The sequence below is a fragment of the Ascaphus truei genome, chromosome 9 (genome assembly GCF_040206685.1).
Source record: "Ascaphus truei isolate aAscTru1 chromosome 9, aAscTru1.hap1, whole genome shotgun sequence".
NCBI classification, from domain to species: Eukaryota; Metazoa; Chordata; class Amphibia; order Anura; family Ascaphidae; genus Ascaphus; species Ascaphus truei.
The window spans coordinates 510679-533083 of record NC_134491.1 but is presented as its reverse complement, the minus strand read 5'-3'; the positions used below and the strand labels follow the sequence as shown (position 1 = coordinate 533083).

Genomic DNA, 22405 nt, shown 5'->3' with positions numbered 1-22405 from the left:
GAGAGGGGAAAGAGACGAGAGAGGGGAAAGAGACGAGAGAGAGGGGAAAGAGACGAGAGAGAGGGGAAAGAGACGAGAGAGAGGGGAAAGAGACGAGAGAGAGGGGAAACGGATGAGATAGAGAGAGGGGAAACGGATGAGATAGAGAGAGGGGAAACAGATCAGAGAGGGGAAACAGATCAGAGAAGGAGAGAGAGGGGAAACAAACGAGAGAGGGGAAACAGACGAGAGAGAGAGGGTGTAACAGACGAGAGAGAGAGGGCGTAACAGACGAGAGAGAGAGGGGAAACAGACGAGAGAGAGAGGGGAAACAGACGAGAGAGAGAGGGGAAACAGACGAGAGAGAGAGGGGAAACAGACGAGAGAGAGAGGGGAAACAGACGAGAGAGAGAGGGGAAACAGACGAGAGAGAGAGGGGAAACAGACGAGAGAGAAGGGAAACAGAGAAAGAGAGAGGGGAAACAGATGAGAGAGAGCGGGGAAACAGACGAGAGAGACAGAGGGGAAACAGACGAGAGAGAGAGAGGGGAAACAGACGAGAGAGAGAGAGAGGGGAAACAGATGAGAGAGAGAGGGGAAACAGACGAGAGAGATAGAGGGGAAACAGACGAGAGAGAGAGGGGAAACAGACGAGAGAGAGAGGGGAAACAGACGAGAGAGAGAGAGGGGAAACAGACGAGAGAGAGAGAGGGGAAACAGATGAGAGAGAGAGAGAGGGGAAACAGACGAGAGAGAGAGAGAGGGGAAACAGACGAGAGAGAGAGAGGGGAAACAGACGAGAGAGAGAGAGAGGGAAAACAGACGAGAGAGAGAGAGGGGAAACAGACGAGAGAGAGAGGGGAAAGAGACGAGAGAGAGGGGAAAGAGACGAGAGAGAGGGGAAAGAGACGAGAGAGGGGAAAGAGACGAGAGAGGGGAAAGAGACGAGAGAGAGGGGGAACAGATGAGAGAGAGAGAGAGAGAGTGGGGGAAACAGACAAGGGATAGAGGGGAAACAGAGGAGAGAGAGAGGGGAAACAGAGGAGAGAGAGGGGGGAAACAGAGGAGAGAGAGGGGGGAAACAGATGAGAGGAGAGGGGAAACAGATGAGAGAGAGAGGGTAAACAGATGAGAGAGAGAGAGGGGAAAGAGACGACAGAGAGGGAAAAGAGACGACAGAGAGGGGAAAGAGACGACAGAGAGGGAAAAGAGACGACAGAGAGGGAAAAGAGACGACAGAGAGGGGAAAGAGACGAGAGAGGGGAAAGAGATGAGAGAGATAGGGGAAACAGAAGAGAGAGAGAGAGAGAGAGAGAGAGAGAGGGGAAAGAGACGACAGAGAGGGAAAAGAGACGACAGAGAGGGGAAAGAGACGACAGAGAGGGAAAAGAGACGACAGAGAGGGAAAAGAGACGACAGAGAGGGGAAAGAGACGACAGAGAGGGGAAAGAGACGACAGAGAGGGGAAAGAGACGAGAGAGAGGGGAAAGAGACGAGAGAGAGGGGAAAGAGACGACAGAGAGGGGAAAGAGACGACAGAGAGGGGAAAGAGACGACAGAGAGGGGAAAGAGACGACAGAGAGGGGAAAGAGACGACAGAGAGGTGAAAGAGACGACAGAGAGGGGAAAGAGACGAGAGAGAGGGGAAAGAGACGAGAGAGAGAGGGGAAACAGATCAGAGAGAGAGAGAGGAAACAGATCAGAGAGAGAGAGAGGAAACAGACGAGAGAGAGGGGGGAAACAGACGAGAGAGAGGGGGGAAACAGACGAGAGAGAGAGAGGGGAAACAGACGAGAGAGAGAGAGGGGAAACAGACGAGAGAGAGAGAGGGGAAACAGACGAGAGAGACGGGGGGAAAAGACGAGAGAGAGAGAGAGAGAGAGAGAGAGGGGGGGGGGAAACAGGAGTGAGAGAGGGGAAACAGACGAGAGAGAGAGGGGAAACAGATGAGAGAGAGAGAGATGGGAAACAGACGAGAGAGAGAGGGGAAACAGACGAGAGAGAGAGAGGGGAAACAGACGAAAGAGAGAGAGAGGGGAAAGAGACGAGAGAGAGGGGAAAGAGACGAGAGAGAGGGGAAAGAGACGAGAGAGAGAGAGAGAGGGGAAAGAGACGAGAGAGGGGAAAGAGACGAGAGAGAGGGGAAAGAGACGAGAGAGAGGGGAAAGAGACGAGAGAGAGGGGAAAGAGACGAGAGAGAGGGGAAAGAGACGAGAGAGAGGGGAAACGGACGAGATAGAGAGAGGGGAAACAGATCAGAGAGGGGAAACAGATCAGAGAAGGAGAGAGAGGGGAAACAAACGAGAGAGAGAGGGGAAACAGACGAGAGAGAGAGGGTGTAACAGACGAGAGAGAGAGGGGAAACAGACGAGAGAGAGAGGGGAAACAGACGAGAGAGAGAGGGGAAACAGACGAGAGAGAGAGGGGAAACAGACGAGAGAGAGAGGGGAAACAGACGAGAGAGAAGGGAAACAGAGAAAGAGAGAGGGGAAACAGATGAGAGAGAGCGGGGAAACAGACGAGAGAGACAGAGGGGAAACAGATGAGAGAGAGAGAGGGGAAACAGACGAGAGAGATAGAGGGGAAACAGACGAGAGATAGAGGGGAAACAGACGAGAGAGATAGGGGAAACAGACGAGAGAGAGAGGGGAAACAGACGAGAGAGAGAGAGGGGAAACAGACGAGAGAGAGAGAGGGGAAACAGATGAGAGAGAGAGAGAGGGGAAACAGACGAGAGAGAGAGAGAGGGGAAACAGACGAGAGAGAGAGAGGGGAAACAGACGAGAGAGAGAGAGGGAAAACAGACGAGAGAGAGAGAGGGGAAACAGACGAGAGAGAGGGGAAAGAGACGAGAGAGAGGGGAAAGAGACGAGAGAGAGGGGAAAGAGACGAGAGAGGGGAAAGAGACGAGAGAGGGGAAAGAGACGAGAGAGAGGGGGAACAGATGAGAGAGAGAGTGGGGGAAACAGACAAGGGATAGAGGGGAAACAGAGGAGAGAGAGAGGGGAAACAGAGGAGAGAGAGGGGGGAAACAGAGGAGAGAGAGGGGGGAAACAGATGAGAGAGAGAGGGTAAACAGATGAGAGAGAGGGGAAACAGGTGAGAGAGACAGAGGAAACAGACGAGAGAGAGAGAGAGGGGAAAGAGACGAGAGAGAGGGGAAACAAATGAGAGAGAGGGGAAACAGATGAGAGAGAGGGGAAACAGATGAGAGAGAGGGGAAACAGATGAGAGAGAGGGGAAACAGATGAGAGACAGGGGAAACAGATGAGAGAGAGGGGAAACAGATGAGAGAGAGGGGAAACAGATGAGAGAGAGGGGAAACAGATGAGAGAGAGGGGAAACAGATGAGAGAGAGGGGAAACAGATGAGAGAGAGAGAGGGGAAAGAGACGACAGAGAGGGGAAAGAGACGACAGAGAGGGGAAAGAGACGACAGAGAGGGGAAAGAGACGACAGAGAGGGGAAAGAGACGACAGAGAGGGGAAAGAGACGACAGAGAGGTGAAAGAGACGACAGAGAGGTGAAAGAGACGACAGAGAGGGGAAAGAGACGACAGAGAGGGGAAAGAGACGAGAGAGAGGGTAAAGAGACGAGAGAGAGGGGAAAGAGACGAGAGAGAGGGGAAAGAGACGAGAGAGAGGGGAAAGAGACGAGAGAGAGGGGAAAGAGACGAGAGAGAGAGCGGAAACAGACGAGAGAGATAGGGGAAACAGAAGAGAGAGAGAGAGAGGGGAAAGAGACGACAGAGAGGGGAAAGAGACGACAGAGAGGGGAAAGAGACGACAGAGAGGGGAAAGAGACGACAGAGAGGGGAAAGAGACGACAGAGAGGGGAAAGAGACGACAGAGAGGGGAAAGAGACGACAGAGAGGGGAAAGAGACGAGAGAGAGGGGAAAGAGACAAGAGAGGGGAAAGAGACGAGAGAGAGGGGAAAGAGACGAGAGAGAGGGGAAAGAGACGAGAGAGAGGGGAAAGAGACGAGAGAGAGGTGAAAGAGACGACAGAGAGGGGAAAGAGACGACAGAGAGGGGAAAGAGACGACAGAGAGGGGAAAGAGACGACAGAGAGGGGAAAGAGACGACAGAGAGGGGAAAGAGACGAGAGAGTGGGGAAAGAGACGAGGGAGAGGGAAAGAGACGAGAGAGAGGGGAAAGAGACGAGAGAGAGAGAGAGAGGGGAAACAGATCAGAGAGAGAGAGAGGAAACAGACGAGAGAGAGGGGGGAAACAGACGAGAGAGAGGGGGGAAACAGACGAGAGAGAGGGGGGGAAACAGACGAGAGAGAGATGGGAAACAGACGAGAGAGAGAGAGGGGAAACAGACGAGAGAGAGAGAGGGGAAACAGACGAGAGAGACGGGGGGAAAAGACGAGAGAGAGAGAGAGGGGGGGGAAACAGGAGTGAGAGAGGGGAAACAGACGAGAGAGAGAGGGGAAACAGATGAGAGAGAGAGAGGGGAAACAGACGAGAGAGAGAGGGGAAAGAGACGAGAGAGAGGGGAAACAGACGAAAGAGAGAGAGAGGGGAAAGAGACGAGAGAGAGGGGAAAGAGACGAAAGAGAGAGAGAGGGGAAAGAGACGAGAGAGAGGGGAAACAGACGAAAGAGAGAGAGAGGGGAAAGAGACGAGAGAGAGGGGAAAGAGACGAGAGAGAGAGAGAGGAGAAAGAGACGAGAGAGGGGAAAGAGACGAGAGAGAGGGGAAACGGACGAGATAGAGAGAGGGGAAACAGATCAGAGAGGGGAAACAGATCAGAGAAGGAGAGAGAGGGGAAACAAACGAGAGAGAGAGGGGAAACAGACGAGAGTGAGAGGGTGTAACAGACGAGAGAGAGAGGGGAAACAGACGAGAGAGAGAGGGGAAACAGACGAGAGAGAGGGGAAACAGACGAGAGAGAGAGGGGAAACAGACGAGAGAGAGAGGGGAACAGATGAGAGAGAGCGGGGAAACAGACGAGAGAGAGAGAGGGGAAACAGACGAGAGAGAGGGGAAACAGACACGTGAGAGAGAGGGGAAACAGACAAGAGGGAGAGAGGGGAAACAGATGAGAGAGAGAGAGAGAGGGGAAACAGATGAGAGAGAGAGAGAGAGAGGGGAAACAGACGAGAGAGAGAGGGGAAAGAGACGAGAGAGAGGGGAAAGAGACGAGAGAGAGGGGAAAGAGACGAGAGAGAGGGGGAACAGATGAGAGAGAGAGAGTGGGGGAAACAGACAAGGGATAGAGGGGAAACAGAGGAGAGAGAGAGGGGAAACAGAGGAGAGAGAGGGGGGAAACAGAGGAGAGAGAGGGGGGAAACAGATGAGAGGAGAGGGGAAAGAGACAAGAGAGAGGGTAAAAGACGAGAGAGAGAGAGAGAGAGAGAGGGGAAACAGACGAAAGAGAGAGAAAGGGGAAACAGACGAAAGAGAGAGAGAGGGGAAACAGACGAGAGAGAGAGAGAGAGAGAGAGGGGAAACAGACGAGAGAGAGAGAGGGGAAACAGACGAGAGAGAGAGGGGAAACAGACGAGAGAGAGTGGGGAAACAGACGAGAGAGAGATAGAGAGAGAGAGAGGAAAAACAGACGAGAGAGAGAGAGAGGGGAAACAGACACGTGAGAGAGAGGGGAAACAGACAAGAGGGAGAGAGGGGAAACAGAAGAGAGAGAGAGGGGAAACAGGAGAGAGAGGGGGGAAACAGAGGAGAGAGAGGGGGGAAACAGATGAGAGGAGAGGGGAAACAGATGAGAGAGAGAGAGGGTAAACAGATGAGAGAGAGAGGGGAAACAGATGAGAGAGAGAGGGGGAAACAGACGAGAGAGAGAGGGGGAAACAGATGAGAGAGAGGGGGAAACAGATGAGAGACAGGGGAAACAGATGAGAGACAGGGGAAACAGATGAGAGAGAGAGGAAACAGATGAGAGAGAGGGGAAACAGATGAGAGAGAGGGGAAACAGATGAGAGAGGGGAAACAGATGAGAGAGAGGGGAAACAGATGAGAGAGAGGGGAAACAGATGAGAGAGAGGGGAAACAGATGAGAGAGAGGGGAAACAAATGAGAGAGAGTGGAAACAAATGAGAGAGAGGGGAAACAGATGAGAGAGAGAGGAAACAGATGAGAGAGAGGGGAAACAGATGAGAGAGAGGGGAAACAGATGAGAGAGAGGGGAAACAGATGAGAGAGAGGGGAAACAGATGAGAGAGAGGGGAAACAGATGAGAGAGAGGGGAAACAGATGAGAGAGAGGGGAAACAGATGAGAGAGAGGGGAAACAGATGAGAGAGAGGGGAAACAGATGAGTGAGAGCAGAAACAGACGAGCGAGCGAGGGGAAACAGACGAGCGAGCGAGGGGAAACAGATGAAAGAGAGAGATAGGGAAACAGACGAGAGAGAGAGAGGGATAGAGAGAGAGGGGAAAGAGACGATAGAGAGAGAGAGAGAGGGGAAAGAAACGAGAGAGAGGGGAAAGAGACGACAGAGAGGGGAAAGAGACGAGAAAGAGGGGAGAGAGACGAGAGAGAGGGGAAAGAGACGAGAGAGAGGGGAAAGAGACGAGAGAGAGGGGAAAGAGACGAGAGAGAGGGGAAAGAGACGAGAGAGAGGGGAAAGAGACGAGAGAGAGGGGAAAGAGACGAGAGAGAGGGGAAAGAGACGAGAGAGAGGGGAAAGAGACGAGAGAGAGGGGAAACGGACGAGATAGAGAGAGGGGAAACAGATCAGAGAAGGAGAGAGAGGGGAAACAAACGAGAGAGAGAGGGGAAACAGACGAGAGAGAGAGGGTGTAACAGACGAGAGAGAGAGGGTGTAACAGACGAGAGAGAGAGGGGAAACAGACGAGAGAGAGAGGGGAAACAGACGAGAGAGAGAGGGGAAACAGACGAGAGAGAGAGGGGAAACAGACGAGAGAGAGAGGGGAAACAGACGAGAGAGAGGGGAAACAGAGAGAGAGAGAGAGAGGGGAAACAGAGAGAGAGAGGGGAAACAGATGAGAGAGAGCGGGGAAACAGACGAGAGAGACAGAGGGGAAACAGACGAGAGAGAGAGGGGAAACAGACGAGAGAGAGAGAGAGAGAGGGGAAACAGATGAGAGAGAGAGGGGAAACAGACGAGAGAGATAGAGGGGAAACAGACGAGAGAGAGAGGGGAAACAGACGAGAGAGAGAGAGGGGAAACAGACGAGAGAGAGAGAGGGGAAACAGACGAGAGAGAGAGAGAGGGGAAACAGACGAGAGAGAGAGAGAGGGGAAACAGACGAGAGAGAGAGAGGGGAAACAGACGAGAGAGAGAGGGGAAACAGACGAGAGAGAGAGGGAAAACAGACGAGAGAGAGAGGGGAAACAGACGAGAGAGAGAGGGGAAAGAGACGAGAGAGAGGGGAAAGAGACGAGAGAGAGGGGAAAGAGACGAGAGAGAGGGGAAAGAGACGAGAGAGGGGAAACAGATCAGAGAGAGAGAGAGAGGAAACAGATCAGAGAGACACACTGCTCTGTATATAATACCCATACACACTGCTCCATGTATAATACCCATACACACTGCTCCGTGTATAATACCCGTACACACTGCTCCGTGTATAATACCCATACACACTGCTCTGTATATAATACCCATACACACTGCTCCGTGTATAATACCCAATGCTCACTGCTCTGTATATAATACCCATACACACTGCTCCGTGTATAATACCCATACACACTGCTGTGTATATAATACCCATACACACTGCTCTGTATATAATACCCATACACACTGCTCCGTGTATAATACCCATACACTCTGCTCCGTGTATAATACCCATACACACTGCTCCGTGTATAATACCCATACACACTGCTCCGTGTATAATACCCATACACACTGCTCCGTGTATAATACCCATACACACTGCTCCGTGTATAATACCCATACACACTGCTCCGTGTATAATACCCATACACACTGCTCCGTGTATAATACCCATACACACTGCTCCGTGTATAATACCCATACACACTGCTCCGTGTATAATACCCATACACACTGATCCGTGTATAATACCCATACACACTGCTCTGTATATAATACCCATACACTCTGCTCCGTGTATAATACCCATACACACTGCTCCGTGTATAATACCCATACACACTGCTCCGTGTATAATACCCATACACACTGCTCCGTGTATAATACCCATACACACTGCTCCGTGTATAATACCCATACACACTGCTCCGTATATAATACCCATACACACTGCTCTGTGTATAATACCCATACACACTGCTCCGTGTATAATACCCATACACACTGCTCCGTGTTTAATACCCGTACACACTGCTCCGTGTATAATACCCATACACACTGCTCCGTGTATAATACCCATACACACTGCTCCGTGTATAATACCCATACACACTGCTCCGTGTATAATACCCATACACAGTACTCCGTGTATAATACCCATACACACTGTCCGTGTATAATACCCATACACACTACTCCGTGTATAATACCCATACACACTGCTCTGTGTATAATAACCATACACACTGCTCCGTGTATAATACCCATACACACTACTCCGTGTATAATACCCATACACACTGCTCCGTGTATAATACCCATACACACTGCTCCGTGTATAATACCCATACAAACTGCTCTGTGTATAATACCCATACACACTGCTCCGTGTATAATACCCATACACACTACTCCGTGTATAATACCCATACACACTGCTCCGTGTATAATACCCATACACACTGCTCCGTGTATAATACCCAATGCTCACTGCTCCGTATATAATACCCATACACACTGCTCCGTGTATAATACCCATACACACTGCTCTGTGTATAATACGCATACACACTGCTCCGTGTATAATACCCATACACAGTACTCCGTGTATAATACCCATACACACTGCTCCGTGTATAATACCCATACACACTGCTCCGTGTATAATACCCATACACACTGCTCCGTGTATAATACCCATACACACTGCTCCGTGTATAATACCCATACACACTGCTCCGTGTATAATACCCATACACACTGCTCCGTGTATAATACCCATACACACTGCTGTGTATAATACCCATACACACTGCTCCGTGTATAATACCCATACACACTGCTCTGTATAATACCCATACACACTGCTCCGTGTATAATACCCATACACACTGCTCTGTATAATACCCATACACACAGGTCTGTATATAATACCCATACACACTGCTCCGTGTATAATACCCATACACACTGCTCTGTGTATAATACCCATACACACTGCTCCGTGTATAATACCCATACACACTACTCCGTGTATAATACCCATACACACTGCTCTGTATATAATACCCATACACACTGCTCCGTGTATAATACCCATACACACTGCTCCGTGTATAATACCCATACACACTGCTCCGTGTATAATACCCATACACACTGCTCCGTGTATAATACCCATACACACTGCTCTGTATAATACCCATACACACTGCTCCGTGTATAATACCCATACACACTGCTCTGTATAATACCCATACACACTGCTCCGTGTATAATACCCATACACACTGCTCTGTATAATACCCATACACACAGGTCTGTATAATACCCATACACTCTGCTCTGTATAATACCCATACACACTGGTCTGTATATAATACCCATACACTCTGCTCTGTGTATAATACCCATGCTCACTGCTCTGTGTATAGGGTTGCCAGGGGGCGTCTCCAAAAATACTGGACACAACATCACCGTTCCATGCTGTTTCTTCCTAACCTGCCCCCAGTTACATTTCAGTGTAGTGTGGTGCACCTGCTGGCTCACAGGACTCCTGAGTCTCCCGCTTGTTGGTAGTGGGGATTTCACCATGACAGGCGTATGAGGTAGTGCTGAGTTCTACTCACAGTTGGTACAGCGCCTCCATCCCTTCCAGATCCCCACGGTAGCAGGGAGGAGTTTCTGGAAGAGAACTCCTGGGTGCATCTTCTTCCTGAATAACTCCAGTCTCAGGCAAGAAGGGTCTCTTTAGCAAGGGCATCTTTATTTGCATGGTACATGGCAGACTGCCCATCATAGCGGCCGACACATCTTGTAGCTGCACTTCATTAGGAAGGTCCCTCCTGACTCTTTAATCAGCCAGGTATAGTTCTGCCACCTCTCCCCTAAGGGAGATTACCAGCTGTGCCAGAGCCCTGGACACAGTGGGGTCTGCTTGTCACTCTCTGCAACTCACACTGGAACAGCCTTGAACACTGCAGACAGGCTAGAACTCTGGATGAACAGACTTGAACTCCAGAGTTGAACTACTAAATTTAGGAAATGATGCGTAATATGTAGGTTCCAGAAAGATCCACCTCTGAGTCACTAACAGTGGACACAGAGCATGCTGTCACTTCCTTTGCTACATGTTACACATCACAGGGTTTGAGGGCAAACCTCCATTATGACTTCTGGTAACCCTGCCCTCTTACCAGGGATTACTGCACAGAATGAGAGAGATATGTAACACCAATTTTACACATGGCTACACTGGTATACACACACACGCCCAGAGAGGTATACCGGCATACACATACACGCCCAGAGAGGTAATACCGGTATACACATACACGCCCAGAGAGGTAATACCGGTATACACATACACGCCCAGAGAGGTAATACCGGTATACACATACACGCCCAGAGAGGTAATACCGGCATACACATTCACGCCCAGAGAGGTAATACCGGTATACACATACACGCCCAGAGAGGTAATACCGGTATACACATATACGCCCAGAGAGGTAATACCGGTATACACGTACACGCCCAGAGAGGTAATACTGGTATACACATACCCAGAGAGGTAATACCGGTATACACATATACGCCCAGAGAGGTAATACCGGTATACACATATACGCCCAGAGAGGTAATACCGGTATACACGTACACGCCCAGAGAGGTAATACCGGTATACACGTACACGCCCAGAGAGGTAATACCGGTATACACATATACGCCCAGAGAGGTAATACCGGTATACACGTACACGCCCAGAGAGGTATACATATATACACATACCCAGAGAGGTAATACCGGTATACAGATACATGTCCAGAGATGTAATACCATTATACACGTACACGTCCAGAGAGGTAATACCGGTATACACACACGTCCAGAGAGGTAATACCGGTATACACATACACGTCCAGAGAGGTAATACTGGTATACACATACACGTCCAGTATTATCTCTATTTATTTACTGGACTGAGTGTCCAAATTCAGGACAGTCCGGTTCAATACTGGACACCTGGCAACCTTATCTGTGTATAGTACCCATTCACCCTGATCTGCGTATAATATCCATACACACTGCTCTGTGTATAATACCAATCCGCACTGCTCTGTGTATAATACAGATACACCCTGCTCTGTGTATAATGCAGCTATGCTCTGTGTATAAAACATATATGCTCTGTATATAATGCAGATATGCTCTGTGTATAATACAGATATTCTCTGTGTATAATACAGACATGCTGTATTTATAATACAGATAATGTGCTGCTCCACGTGCTGTAGAGACGCTGCGGATGCCAAATAAACCCCCTTTTTGTTTTGCGGGGGACGTTGCTTTCTGTGATAGAGGGGTCCCCACACCCCATAAGGGTAACCCCTGTGCTCAGCCTTTGTGTTGTATCCCGGGCCACAGCGGTTCTGTACACACAGTTCTCACCAGCGCTTCCTCTGATTTGGAGTGTTTGTGGACTGGCCGTGGTGTGGCCTCTCTGCTCCACATGATTGGTGGCACATGCCACGGGGTTAAAGTGTCAGGATAATTGGTAAAACTAATTAAGCTGAAAGGTCAGAAACATTTTAATCAGGGATTTCTGAAAGGCAAAATGCAAATGTTCTGCACAGATGTGCGAGCTCTGAGCATCTTAATGAGGGAGCGACAGCCAGACGGACCAAGGACTGGACTCTGTGTGTACCGAACACCGCTATACTGGGGCTGTGTGTACCGAACACCGCTATACTGGGGCTGTGTGTACCGAACACCGCTATACTGGGGCTGTGTGTACCGAACACCGCTATACTGGGGCTGTGTGTACCGAACACCTCTATACTGGGGCTGTGTGTACCGAACACCGCTATACTGGGGCTGTGTGTACCGAACACCGCTATACTGGGGCTGTGTGTACCGAACACCGTTACACAGGGTCTGTACGTACCGAACACCGCTACACAGGGTCTGTGTGTGCCGAACACCGCTATACTGGGGCTGTGTGGACCGAACACCGCTATACTGGGGCTGTGTGTACTGTGCACCGCTATACTGGGGCTGTGTGTATCGAACACCGCTACACAGGGTCTGTACGTACCGAACACCACTACACAGGGTCTGAGTGTACCGAACACCGCTACACAGGGTCTGTGTGTAACATGCACCGCTATACGGGGTCTGTATTATACCTGTGTACTAGTTACACATAATCCATCTGCAAAGGATTAGTTTTTAGATATATTAGGACACACACAAGGGGGTTCTAAATCTGAAAAGTACCCGTTGGGTAATTGGGGAGTGTGGGTACCCAGCCGTTAGGTAATTGGGGCGTGCGGGTTCCCAGCTGTTGGGTTATAGGGGTGTGCAGGCACCAAGCCATTTGGTAAATGGGGTGTGCAAGTTCCCAGGAGTTGGGTAATTGGGGTGTGCAAATTTCCAGCCATTGAGTAAATGGGGTGTGTGGGAACGCAGCCATTGGGATATTGGGGTGTGTGGGTTCCCAGCCGTTGGGTAATTGGGGTGTGCGGATTCCCAGCCGTGTGGTAATTGGGGTGTGCGGGTTCCGAGCCGTTGGTTTATTGGGGTGTGCGGGTTCCCAGACATTTGGTAATTGGGGTGTGCGGGTTCCCAGCCGTTGAGTTATTAGGGTGTGTTTTCCCAGACGTTGTGTAATTGGGGTGTACGGGATCCCAGCCGTTGGGTAATTGGGGTGTGCGGGTTCCCCGCCGTTGAGTTATTAAGGGTGTGTTTTCCCAGACGTTGTGTAATTGGGGTGTACGGGTTCCCAGCCGTTGGGTAATTGGGGTGTGCGGGTTCCCAGCCGTTGGGTAATTGGGGTGTGCGGGTTCCCAGCCGTTGGGTTATTGGGGTGTGCGGGTTCCCAGCCGTTGGGTAATTGGGGTGCACAGGTTCCCAGCCACTGGGTGATTGGGGTGTGCGGGTTCCCAACCATTGTGTAATTGGGGTGTTCGGGTTCCCAGCCGTTGGGTAATTGGGGTGTGTGGGTTCCCAACCGTTAGGTAATTGGGGTGTGCGGGTTCCCAGCCGTTGGGTAATTGGGGTGTGCGGGTTCCCAGCCGTTGGGTAATTGGGGTGTGCGGGTTCCCAGCCGTTGGGTAATTGGGGTGTGCGGGTTCCGAGACCTTGAGTACTTGGGGTGTGTGGGTTCCCAGCCGTTGAGTACTTGGGGTGTGTGGGTTCCCAGCCGTTGAGTACTTGGGGTGTGTGGGTTCCCAGCCGCTGAGTACTTGGGGTGTGCGGGTACCCAGACCTTGAGTACTTGGGGTGTGCGGGTTCCCAGCCGTTGAGTACTTGGGGTGTGCGGGTTCCCAGCCGTTGAGTACTTGGGGTGTGTGGGTTCCCAGCCGCTGAGTACTTGGGGTGTGCGGGTTCCCAGACCTTGAGTACTTGGGGTGTGCGGGTTCCCAGCCGTTGAGTACTTGGGGTGTGCGGGTTCCCAGCCGTTGAGTACTTGGGGTGTGTGGGTTCCCAGCTGTTGAGTACTTGGGGTGTGCGGGTTCCCAGCCGTTGAGTACTTGGGGTGTGCGGGTTCCCAGCCGTTGAGTACTTGGGGTGTGTGGGTTACCAGCCGTTGAGTACTTGGGGTGTGCGGTTCCCAGCCGTTGGGTAATTGGGGTGTGCGGGTTCCCAGCCGTTTGGTAATTGGGGTGTGCGGGTTCCCAGACCTTGAGTACTTGGGGCGTGTGGGTTCCCAGCCGTTGAGTACTTGGGGTGTGTGGGTTCCCAGCCGTTGAGTACTTGGGGTGTGTGGGTTCCCAGCTGCTGAGTACTTGGGGTGTGCGGGTTCCCAGACCTTGAGTACTTGGGGTGTGCGGGTTCCCAGCCGTTGAGTACTTGGGGTGTGTGGGTTCCCAGCCGTTGAGTACTTGGGGTGTGTGGGTTCCCAACCGTTGAGTACTTGGGGTGTGTGGGTTCCCAGCCGTTGAGTACTTGGGGTGTGCGGGTTCCCAGCCGTTGAGTACTTGGGGTGTGCGGTTCCCAACCGTTGGGTAATTGGGGTGTGCGGGTTCCCAGCCGTTGGGTAATTGGGGTGTGCGGGTTCCCAGACCTTGAGTACTTGGGGTGTTTGGGTTCCCAGCCGTTGAGTACTTGGGGTGTGTGGGTTCCCAGCCGTTGAGTACTTGGGGTGTGCGGGTTCCCAGCCGTGTGGTAATTGGGGTGTGCGGGTTCCCAGCCCTTGGTTTATTGGGGTGTTCGGGTTCCCAGCCGTTGGGTAATTGGGGTGTGCGGGTTCCCAGACCTTGAGTAATTGGGGTGTGTGGGTTACCAGCCGCTGAGTACTTGGGGTGTGCGGGTTCCCAGACCTTGAGTACTTGGGGTGTGCGGGTTCCCAGCCGCTGAGTACTTGGGGTGTGCGGGTTCCCAGCCGCTGAGTACTTGGGGTGTGTGGGTTTCCAGCCGCTGAGTACTTGGGGTGTGCGGGTTCCCAGCCGTTAGGTAATTGGGGCGTGCGGGTTCCCAGCTGTTGGGTTATAGGGGTGTGCAGGCACCAAGCCATTTGGTAAATGGGGTGTGCAAGTTCCCAGGAGTTGGGTAATTGGGGTGTGCAAATTTCCAGCCATTGAGTAAATGGGGTGTGTGGGAACGCAGCCATTGGGATATTGGGGTGTGTGGGTTCCCAGCCGTTGGGTAATTGGGGTGTGCGGATTCCCAGCCGTGTGGTAATTGGGGTGTGCGGGTTCCGAGCCGTTGGTTTATTGGGGTGTGCGGGTTCCCAGACATTTGGTAATTGGGGTGTGCGGGTTCCCAGCCGTTGAGTTATTAGGGTGTGTTTTCCCAGACGTTGTGTAATTGGGGTGTACGGGATCCCAGCCGTTGGGTAATTGGGGTGTGCGGGTTCCCCGCCGTTGAGTTATTAAGGGTGTGTTTTCCCAGACGTTGTGTAATTGGGGTGTACGGGTTCCCAGACCTTGAGTACTTGGGGTGTGCGGGTTCCCAGCCGCTGAGTACTTGGGGTGTGCGGGTTCCCAGCCGCTGAGTACTTGGGGTGTGCGGGTTCCCAGCCGTTGAGTACTTGGGGTGTGTGGGTTCCCAGCCGCTGAGTACTTGGGGTGTGTGGGTTCCCAGCCGTTGAGTACTTGGGGTGTGCGGGTTCCCAGCCGTTGAGTACTTGGGGTGTGCGGTTCCCAGCCGTTGAGTACTTGGGGTGTGCGGGTTCCCAGCCGTTGAGTACTTGGGGTGTGTGGGTTCCCAGCCGTTGAGTACTTGGGGTGTGCAGGTTCCCAGCCGTTGAGTACTTGGGGTGTGCGGTTCCCAGCCGTTGAGTACTTGGGGTGTGCGGGTTCCCAGCCGTTGAGTACTTGGGGTGTGTGGGTTACCAGCCGTTGAGTACTTGGGGTGTGCGGTTCCCAGCCGTTGGGTAATTGGGGTGTGCGGGTTCCCAGCCGTTGGGTAATTGGGGTGTGCGGGTTCCCAGACCTTGAGTACTTGGGGTGTGTGGGTTCCCAGCCGTTGAGTACTTGGGGTGTGTGGGTTCCCAGCCGTTGAGTACTTGGGGTGTGTGGGTTCCCAGCCGCTGAGTACTTGGGGTGTGCGGGTACCCAGACCTTGAGTACTTGGGGTGTGCGGGTTCCCAGCCGTTGAGTACTTGGGGTGTGTGGGTTCCCAGCCGCTGAGTACTTGGGGTGTGCGGGTTCCCAGACCTTGAGTACTTGGGGTGTGCGGGTTCCCAGCCGTTGAGTACTTGGGGTGTGCGGGTTCCCAGCCGTTGAGTACTTGGGGTGTGTGGGTTCCCAGCTGTTGAGTACTTGGGGTGTGCGGGTTCCCAGCCGTTGAGTACTTGGGGTGTGCGGGTTCCCAGCCGTTGAGTACTTGGGGTGTGTGGGTTACCAGCCGTTGAGTACTTGGGGTGTGCGGTTCCCAGCCGTTGGGTAATTGGGGTGTGCGGGTTCCCAGCCGTTTGGTAATTGGGGTGTGCGGGTTCCCAGACCTTGAGTACTTGGGGTGTGTGGGTTCCCAGCCGTTGAGTACTTGGGGTGTGTGGGTTCCCAGCCGTTGAGTACTTGGGGTGTGTGGGTTCCCAGCCGCTGAGTACTTGGGGTGTGCGGGTTCCCAGACCTTGAGTACTTGGGGTGTGCGGGTTCCCAGCCGTTGAGTACTTGGGGTGTGTGGGTTCCCAGCCGTTGAGTACTTGGGGTGTGCGGGTTCCCAGCCGTTGAGTACTTGGGGTGTGTGGGTTCCCAACCGTTGAGTACTTGGGGTGTGTGGGTTCCCAGCCGTTGAGTACTTGGGGTGTGCGGGTTCCCAGCCGTTGAGTACTTGGGGTGTGCGGTTCCCAGCCGTTGGGTAATTGGGGTGTGCGGGTTCCCAGCCGTTGGGTAATTGGGGTGTGCGGGTTCCCAGACCTTGAGTACTTGGGGTGTGCGGGTTCCCAGACCTTGAGTACTTGGGGTGTTTGGGTTCCCAGCCGTTGAGTACTTGGGGTGTGTGGGTTCCCAGCCGTTGAGTACTTGGGGTGTGCGGGTTCCCAGCCGTGTGGTAATTGGGGTGTGCGGGTTCCCAGCCGTTGGTTTATTGGGGTGTTCGGGTTCCCAGCCGTTGGGTAATTGGGGTGTGCGGGTTCCCAGACCTTGAGTAATTGGGGTGTGTGGGTTACCAGCCGCTGAGTACTTGTGGTGTGCGGGTTCCCAGACCTTGAGTACTTGGGGTGTGCGGGTTCCCAGCCGCTGAGTACTTGGGGTGTGCGGGTTCCCAGCCGCTGAGTACTTGGGGTGTGTGGGTTTCCAGCCGCTGAGTACTTGGGGTGTGTGGGTTCCCAGCCGTTGAGTACTTGGGGTGTGCGGTTCCCAGCCGTTGGGTAATTGGGGTGTGCGGGTTCCCAGCCGTTGGGTAATTGGGGTGTGCGGGTTCCCAGACCTTGAGTACTTGGGGTGTGCGGGTTCCCAGCCGTTGAGTTATTAGGGTGTGTTTTCCCAGACGTTGTGTAATTGGAGTGTACGGGTTCCCAGCCGTTGGGTAATTGGGGTGTGCGGGTTCCCAGCCGTTGGGTAATTGGGGTGTGCGGGTTCCCAGCCGTTGGGTTATTGGGGTGTGCGGGTTCCCAGCCATTGGGTAATTGGGGTGCACAGGTTCCCAGCCACTGGGTGATTGGGGTGTGCGGGTTCCCAGCCGTTGGGTAATTGGGGTGTGTGGGTTCCCAACCGTTAGGTAATTGGGGTGTGCGGGTTCCCAGCCGTTGGGTACTTGGGGTGTGTGGGTTCCCAGCCGCTGAGTAATTGGGGTGTGTGGGTTCCCAGCCGCTGAGTACTTGGGGTGTGCGGGTTCCCAGCCGTTGAGTACTTGGGGTGTGTGGGTTCCCAGCCGTTGAGTACTTGGGGTGTGTGGGTTCCCAGCAGCTGAGTACTTGGGGTGTGTGGGTTCCCAGCTGCTGAGTACTTGGGGTGTGCGGGTTCCCAGCCGTTGAGTACTTGGGGTGTGCGGGTTCCCAGCCGTTGAGTACTTGGGGTGTGCGGGTTCCCAGCCGTTGAGTACTTGGGGTGTGTGGGTTCCCAGCCGTTGAGTACTTGGGGTGTGTGGGTTCCCAGCCGTTGAGTACTTGGGGTGTGTGGGTTCCCAGCCGTTGAGTACTTGGGGTGTGTGGGTTCCCAGCCTTTGAGTACTTGGGGTGTGTGGGTTCCCAGCCGCTGAGTACTTGGGGTGTGTGGGTTCCCAGGCGTTGAGTACTTGGGGTGTGTGGGTTCCCAGCCGTTGAGTACTTGGGGTGTGTGGGTTCCCAGCCGTTGAGTACTTGGGGTGTGTGGGTTCCCAGCCGTTGAGTACTTGGGGTGTGCGGGTTCCCAGCCGTTGAGTACTTGGGGTGTGCGGGTTCCCAGCCGTTGAGTACTTGGGGTGTGCGGGTTCCCAGCCGCTGAGTACTTGGGGTGTGTGGGTTCCCAGCCGTTGAGTACTTGGGGTGTGCGGGTTCTCAGCCGCTGAGTACTTGGGGTGTGCGGGTTCCCAGCCGTTGAGTACTTGGGGTGTGCGGGTTCCCAGCCGTTGAGTACTTGGGATGTGCGGGTTCTCAGTCTGTGCTCCGTTTCCTGTACATTTCTATCCCCAAACTCTCAGTTCTGCGGATCTCTTCATGCTGACCGGTTTAAAAAGCATTTAACATTTATTGGAACATACAAAAGAAATCTCGACTTCTGCCCTAATGCTCCGTAATTAATTTTTTCCCTTTTTTGTCGAAATCGTATTTATGATAGCCTGCATGTTCCGGGGCTTTATCTCATGCATAATGTTCATTCCCAGCCTCTAATTGTATTTAAATTAAAATTGGCCTAGCAGGGAGATGAATTGTCTGTGAAGCCTTGGAGTCACTCAGCATGTCCGGTGCAGGCGGGTCTGGCGCCGAGGTTGGGGGAGCTTAGAAGTTCATTAATTTTGATTGCACAGGTAGTGTGAGTAAAGCAGGTTATTTCTGTAATATGTGTGTTTGTGTTTGTGTTTGTGTCAGTGGTTGGGCTGTGATGAGCTTTTAGTTCAACATTTCATTCCGCTGACTGCTCCTAAGGAGGATCAGAGCTTGTGAATCCAGTACTCACTCATTCAGTAATCTCTCTCATCACAAGACTGTCTCATTTCTCTTATTAGATAATAATTATAATAGTAGTAGTTTGTTCTTGTATAGCGCTGCTAGTTTTACGTAGCGCTTTACAGAGACTTTTTACAGACACAGTCCCTGCCCCGTGGAGCTTACAATCTATTTTTTTGGTGCCTAAGGCACAGGGAGATAAAGTGTCTTACCGAAGGTCACACGGAGCCAACACCGGGAATTGAACCAGGCTCCCCTGCTTCAAACACAGTGACAGTCAGTGTCTTTACTCACTGAGCCGCTCCTTCTCCGGTTGATTTGAGTATCACTAAAGGGAGTGCAGTCTCACTCACTGGAAAGCAATCTTACGCATACATGCTATAGCTATGCAACCTTATATATTAGAGATCAGGCTCAATGATTAGAAATGAGTGTAACCCCTGCAGTGCCTGTGTTCTTGTGCATGTTACAGAGAAAGGACAGTCACAGAGAGAAAGAGCAGAGAGGACAGAATGTAGAGTGTTTAGTTAACCTGTTGTGTGCCAGGCTTAACATTGAAGTCCCTTGTGTGTGAGTGGTCTCTCTCCCTACACACACGCCTCCGCTGCAGTTTACTCTCTAATTACACTCAGGCTGCGCTCGTATTCCCAGAACGCTGATATTTTTCTGCCTGGATGAGTTATCGTCTTGTTCGGCAGGATGGAACAGCAGCCGCAGGTTGTTACTGCGCCCCCTCCTCTCCCTACCCCCCCTCCTCTCCCTACCCCCCCCCCCCATCTCTTCCTCCCCCCTCCTCTCCCTCCTCCCCTCCCCCTCCTCTCACTCCTCCCCTCTTAATCCCCCTGTGACACACGCTCCCTCTCCCCATAACACACACTTCCTCCCCCACTGTAACACACGCTCCCTCTCCCCCTGTATTACACGCTCCCTCTCCCTCCCTCCCCCGTAACAAACGCTTCTTCCCCCCTGTAACACACGCTCTTTCCCCCTCTGTAACTCACGCTCCCTCCCCCCCTGCAACACACGCTCCCTCCCCCCCTGCAACACACGCTCCCTCCCCCCCTGCAACACACGCTCCCTCCCCCCCTGCAACACACGCTCCCTCCCCCCCTGCAACACATGCTCCCTCCCCACCTGCAACACACACTCCCTCCCCCCCTGCAACACACGCTCCCTCCACCCCTGCAACACACGCTCCCTCCCCCCCTGCAACACACGCTCCCTCCCCCCCTGCAACACACGCTCCCTCCCCCCCTGCAACACACGCTCCCTCCCCACCTGCAACACACGCTCCCTCCCCCCCTGCAACACACGCTCCCTCCTCCCCTGCAACACACGCTCCATCTCCCCCTGCAACACACGCTCCATCTCCCCCTGTAATACACGCTCCCTGTCCCTCCCACGTAACAAACACTTCTTCCCCCCCCTGTAACACACGCTCCCTCTCCCTCCACTGTAACACACGCTCCTTCCTCCCCCCCCTGTAACACACGCTCCTTCCCCCCGTAACACACGCTCTTTCCCCCTCTGTAACGCACGCTCTTTCCCCCTCTGTAACAGACGCTCCCTCTCCCCCCCCTGCAACACACGCTCCCTCCCCCCCCCCTGAAACACACGCTACCTCCCCCCCCTGCAACACACGCTCCCTCCCCCACGGCAACACAAGCTCCCTCCCCCCCTGCAACACACGCTCCCTCCCCCCCTGCAACAAACGCTCTCTTCCCCCCCTGCAACACACGATCCCTACCCCCTTCCCCCCCTGAAACACACGCTCCCTCCCCCCCTGCAACACACGCTCCCTCCCCACCAGCAACACACGATCCCTCCCCCCCAGCAACACACGATCCCTCCCCCCCTGCAACACACGCTCCCTCCCCCCCTGCAACAAACGCTCTCTTCCCCCCCTGCAACACACGATCCCTACCCCCTTCCCCCCCTGCAACACACGCTCCCTCCCACCCTGCAACTCACGCTCCCTCTCCCCCTGTAATACACGCTCCCTCTCCCTCCCCCGTAACAAACGCTTCTTCCCCCCTGTAACACACGCTCCCTCTTCCTCCTTCCCCCGTAACAAACGCTTCTTCCCCACCCCTGTAACACACGCTCCTTCCCTCCCCCCCTGCAATACACGCTCCCTCCCCCCCTGCAACACTCGCTCCCTCCCCCCTGCAACACACGCTCTCTCCCCCCCTGCAACACATGCTCCCTCCCACCCTGCAACACACGCTCCCCACCCCCTTCCTCCCCTGCAACGCACGCTCCCTACCCCCCCTGAAACACACGCTCCCTCCCCCCCTGCAACACACGCTCTCTTCCCTCCTGCAACACACGCTCCCTCCCCCTGCAACACACTCTCCCTCCCCCCTCCCCCCTGCAACACATTCTCCCTCCCCCTCCCCCTGCAACACATTCTCCCTCCCCCTCCCCCTGCAACACATTCTCCCTCCCCCTTCCCCCTGCAACACTTTCTCCCTCCCCCTCCCCACTGCAACACTTTCCCCCTCCCCCTCCCCACTGCAACACTTCCCCCCCCTCCCCCATGCAACACACTCTCCCTCCCCCCCTGCAACACACGCTCCCTCCCACCCTGCAACACACGCTCCATCCCCCCCTGCAACACACGCTCCCTCCCCCCCTGCAACACACGCTCCCTCCCCCCCTGCAACACACGCTCCCTCCCCCCTGCAACACACCCTCCCTCCCCCCCTGCAACACACCCTCCCTCCCCCCCTGCAACACACCCTCCCTCCCCCCTGCAACACACGCTCCCTACCCCCTTCCCCCCCTGCAACACATGCTCCCTCCCACCCTGCAACTCACGCTCCCTCTCCCCCTGTAATACACGCTCCCTCTCCCTCCCCCGTAACAAACGCTTCTTCCCCCCTGTAACACACGCTCCCTCTTCCTCCTTCCCCCATAACAAACGCTTCTTCCCCACCCCTGTAACACACGCTCCTTCCCTCCCCCCCTGTAACACACGCTCCCTCCCCCCCCGCAACACACGCTCCCTCCCCCTTAGCAACACACGCTCCCTCCTCCCCTGCAACACACGCTTCCTCCCCCCCTGCAACACACCCTCCCTCCCCCCCTGCAACACACCCTCCCTCCTCCCTGCAACACACGCTCTCTCCCCCCCTGCAACACACGCACCCTCCCCCCTGCAACACACCCTCCCTCCCCCCTGCAACACACGCTCCCTACCCCCTTCCCACCCTGCAACACACGCTCCCTACCCCCTTCCTCCCCTGCAATGCACGCTCCCTACCCCCCCCTGAAACACACGCTCCCTCCCCCCCATGCAACACACGCTCCCTCCCCCCCTGCAACACACGCTCCCTCCCCCCCTGCAACACACGCTCCCTCCCCCCTGCAACACACGCTCTCTTCCCTCTTGCAACACACGCTCCCTCCCCCCCTGCAACACACGCACCCTCCCCCCTGCAACACACCCTCCCTCCCCCTGCAACACACGCTCCCTACCCCCTTCCCCCCCTGCAACACATGCTCCCTACCCCCTTCCCCCCCTGCAACGCACGCTCCCTACCCCCCCCGAAACACACGCTCCCTCCCCCCCATGCAACACACGCTCCCTCCCCCCCTGCAACACACGCTCCCTCCCCCCCTGC

General features: G+C 54.2%; 1 protein-coding gene across 7 annotated transcripts in view; it reads left to right on the top strand.

Annotated features, from left to right (window-relative positions):
* The window catches only part of NPAS3 (neuronal PAS domain protein 3), a 414873-nt gene that overhangs the window by 194652 nt on the left and 197816 nt on the right, over window positions 1–22405 (top strand). The window contains exon 1 of one of the 7 annotated variants that reach the window (XM_075613161.1): window positions 19446–19496. The exons of the other annotated variants lie outside the window; for them this stretch is intronic. Coding sequence (XP_075469276.1) covers window positions 19454–19496 — 43 coding nt within the window. The 5' untranslated portion in view covers window positions 19446–19453. Of the gene's footprint in view, window positions 1–19445; window positions 19497–22405 lie in introns of those variants that run through there. 7 annotated transcript variants of the gene reach the window in all.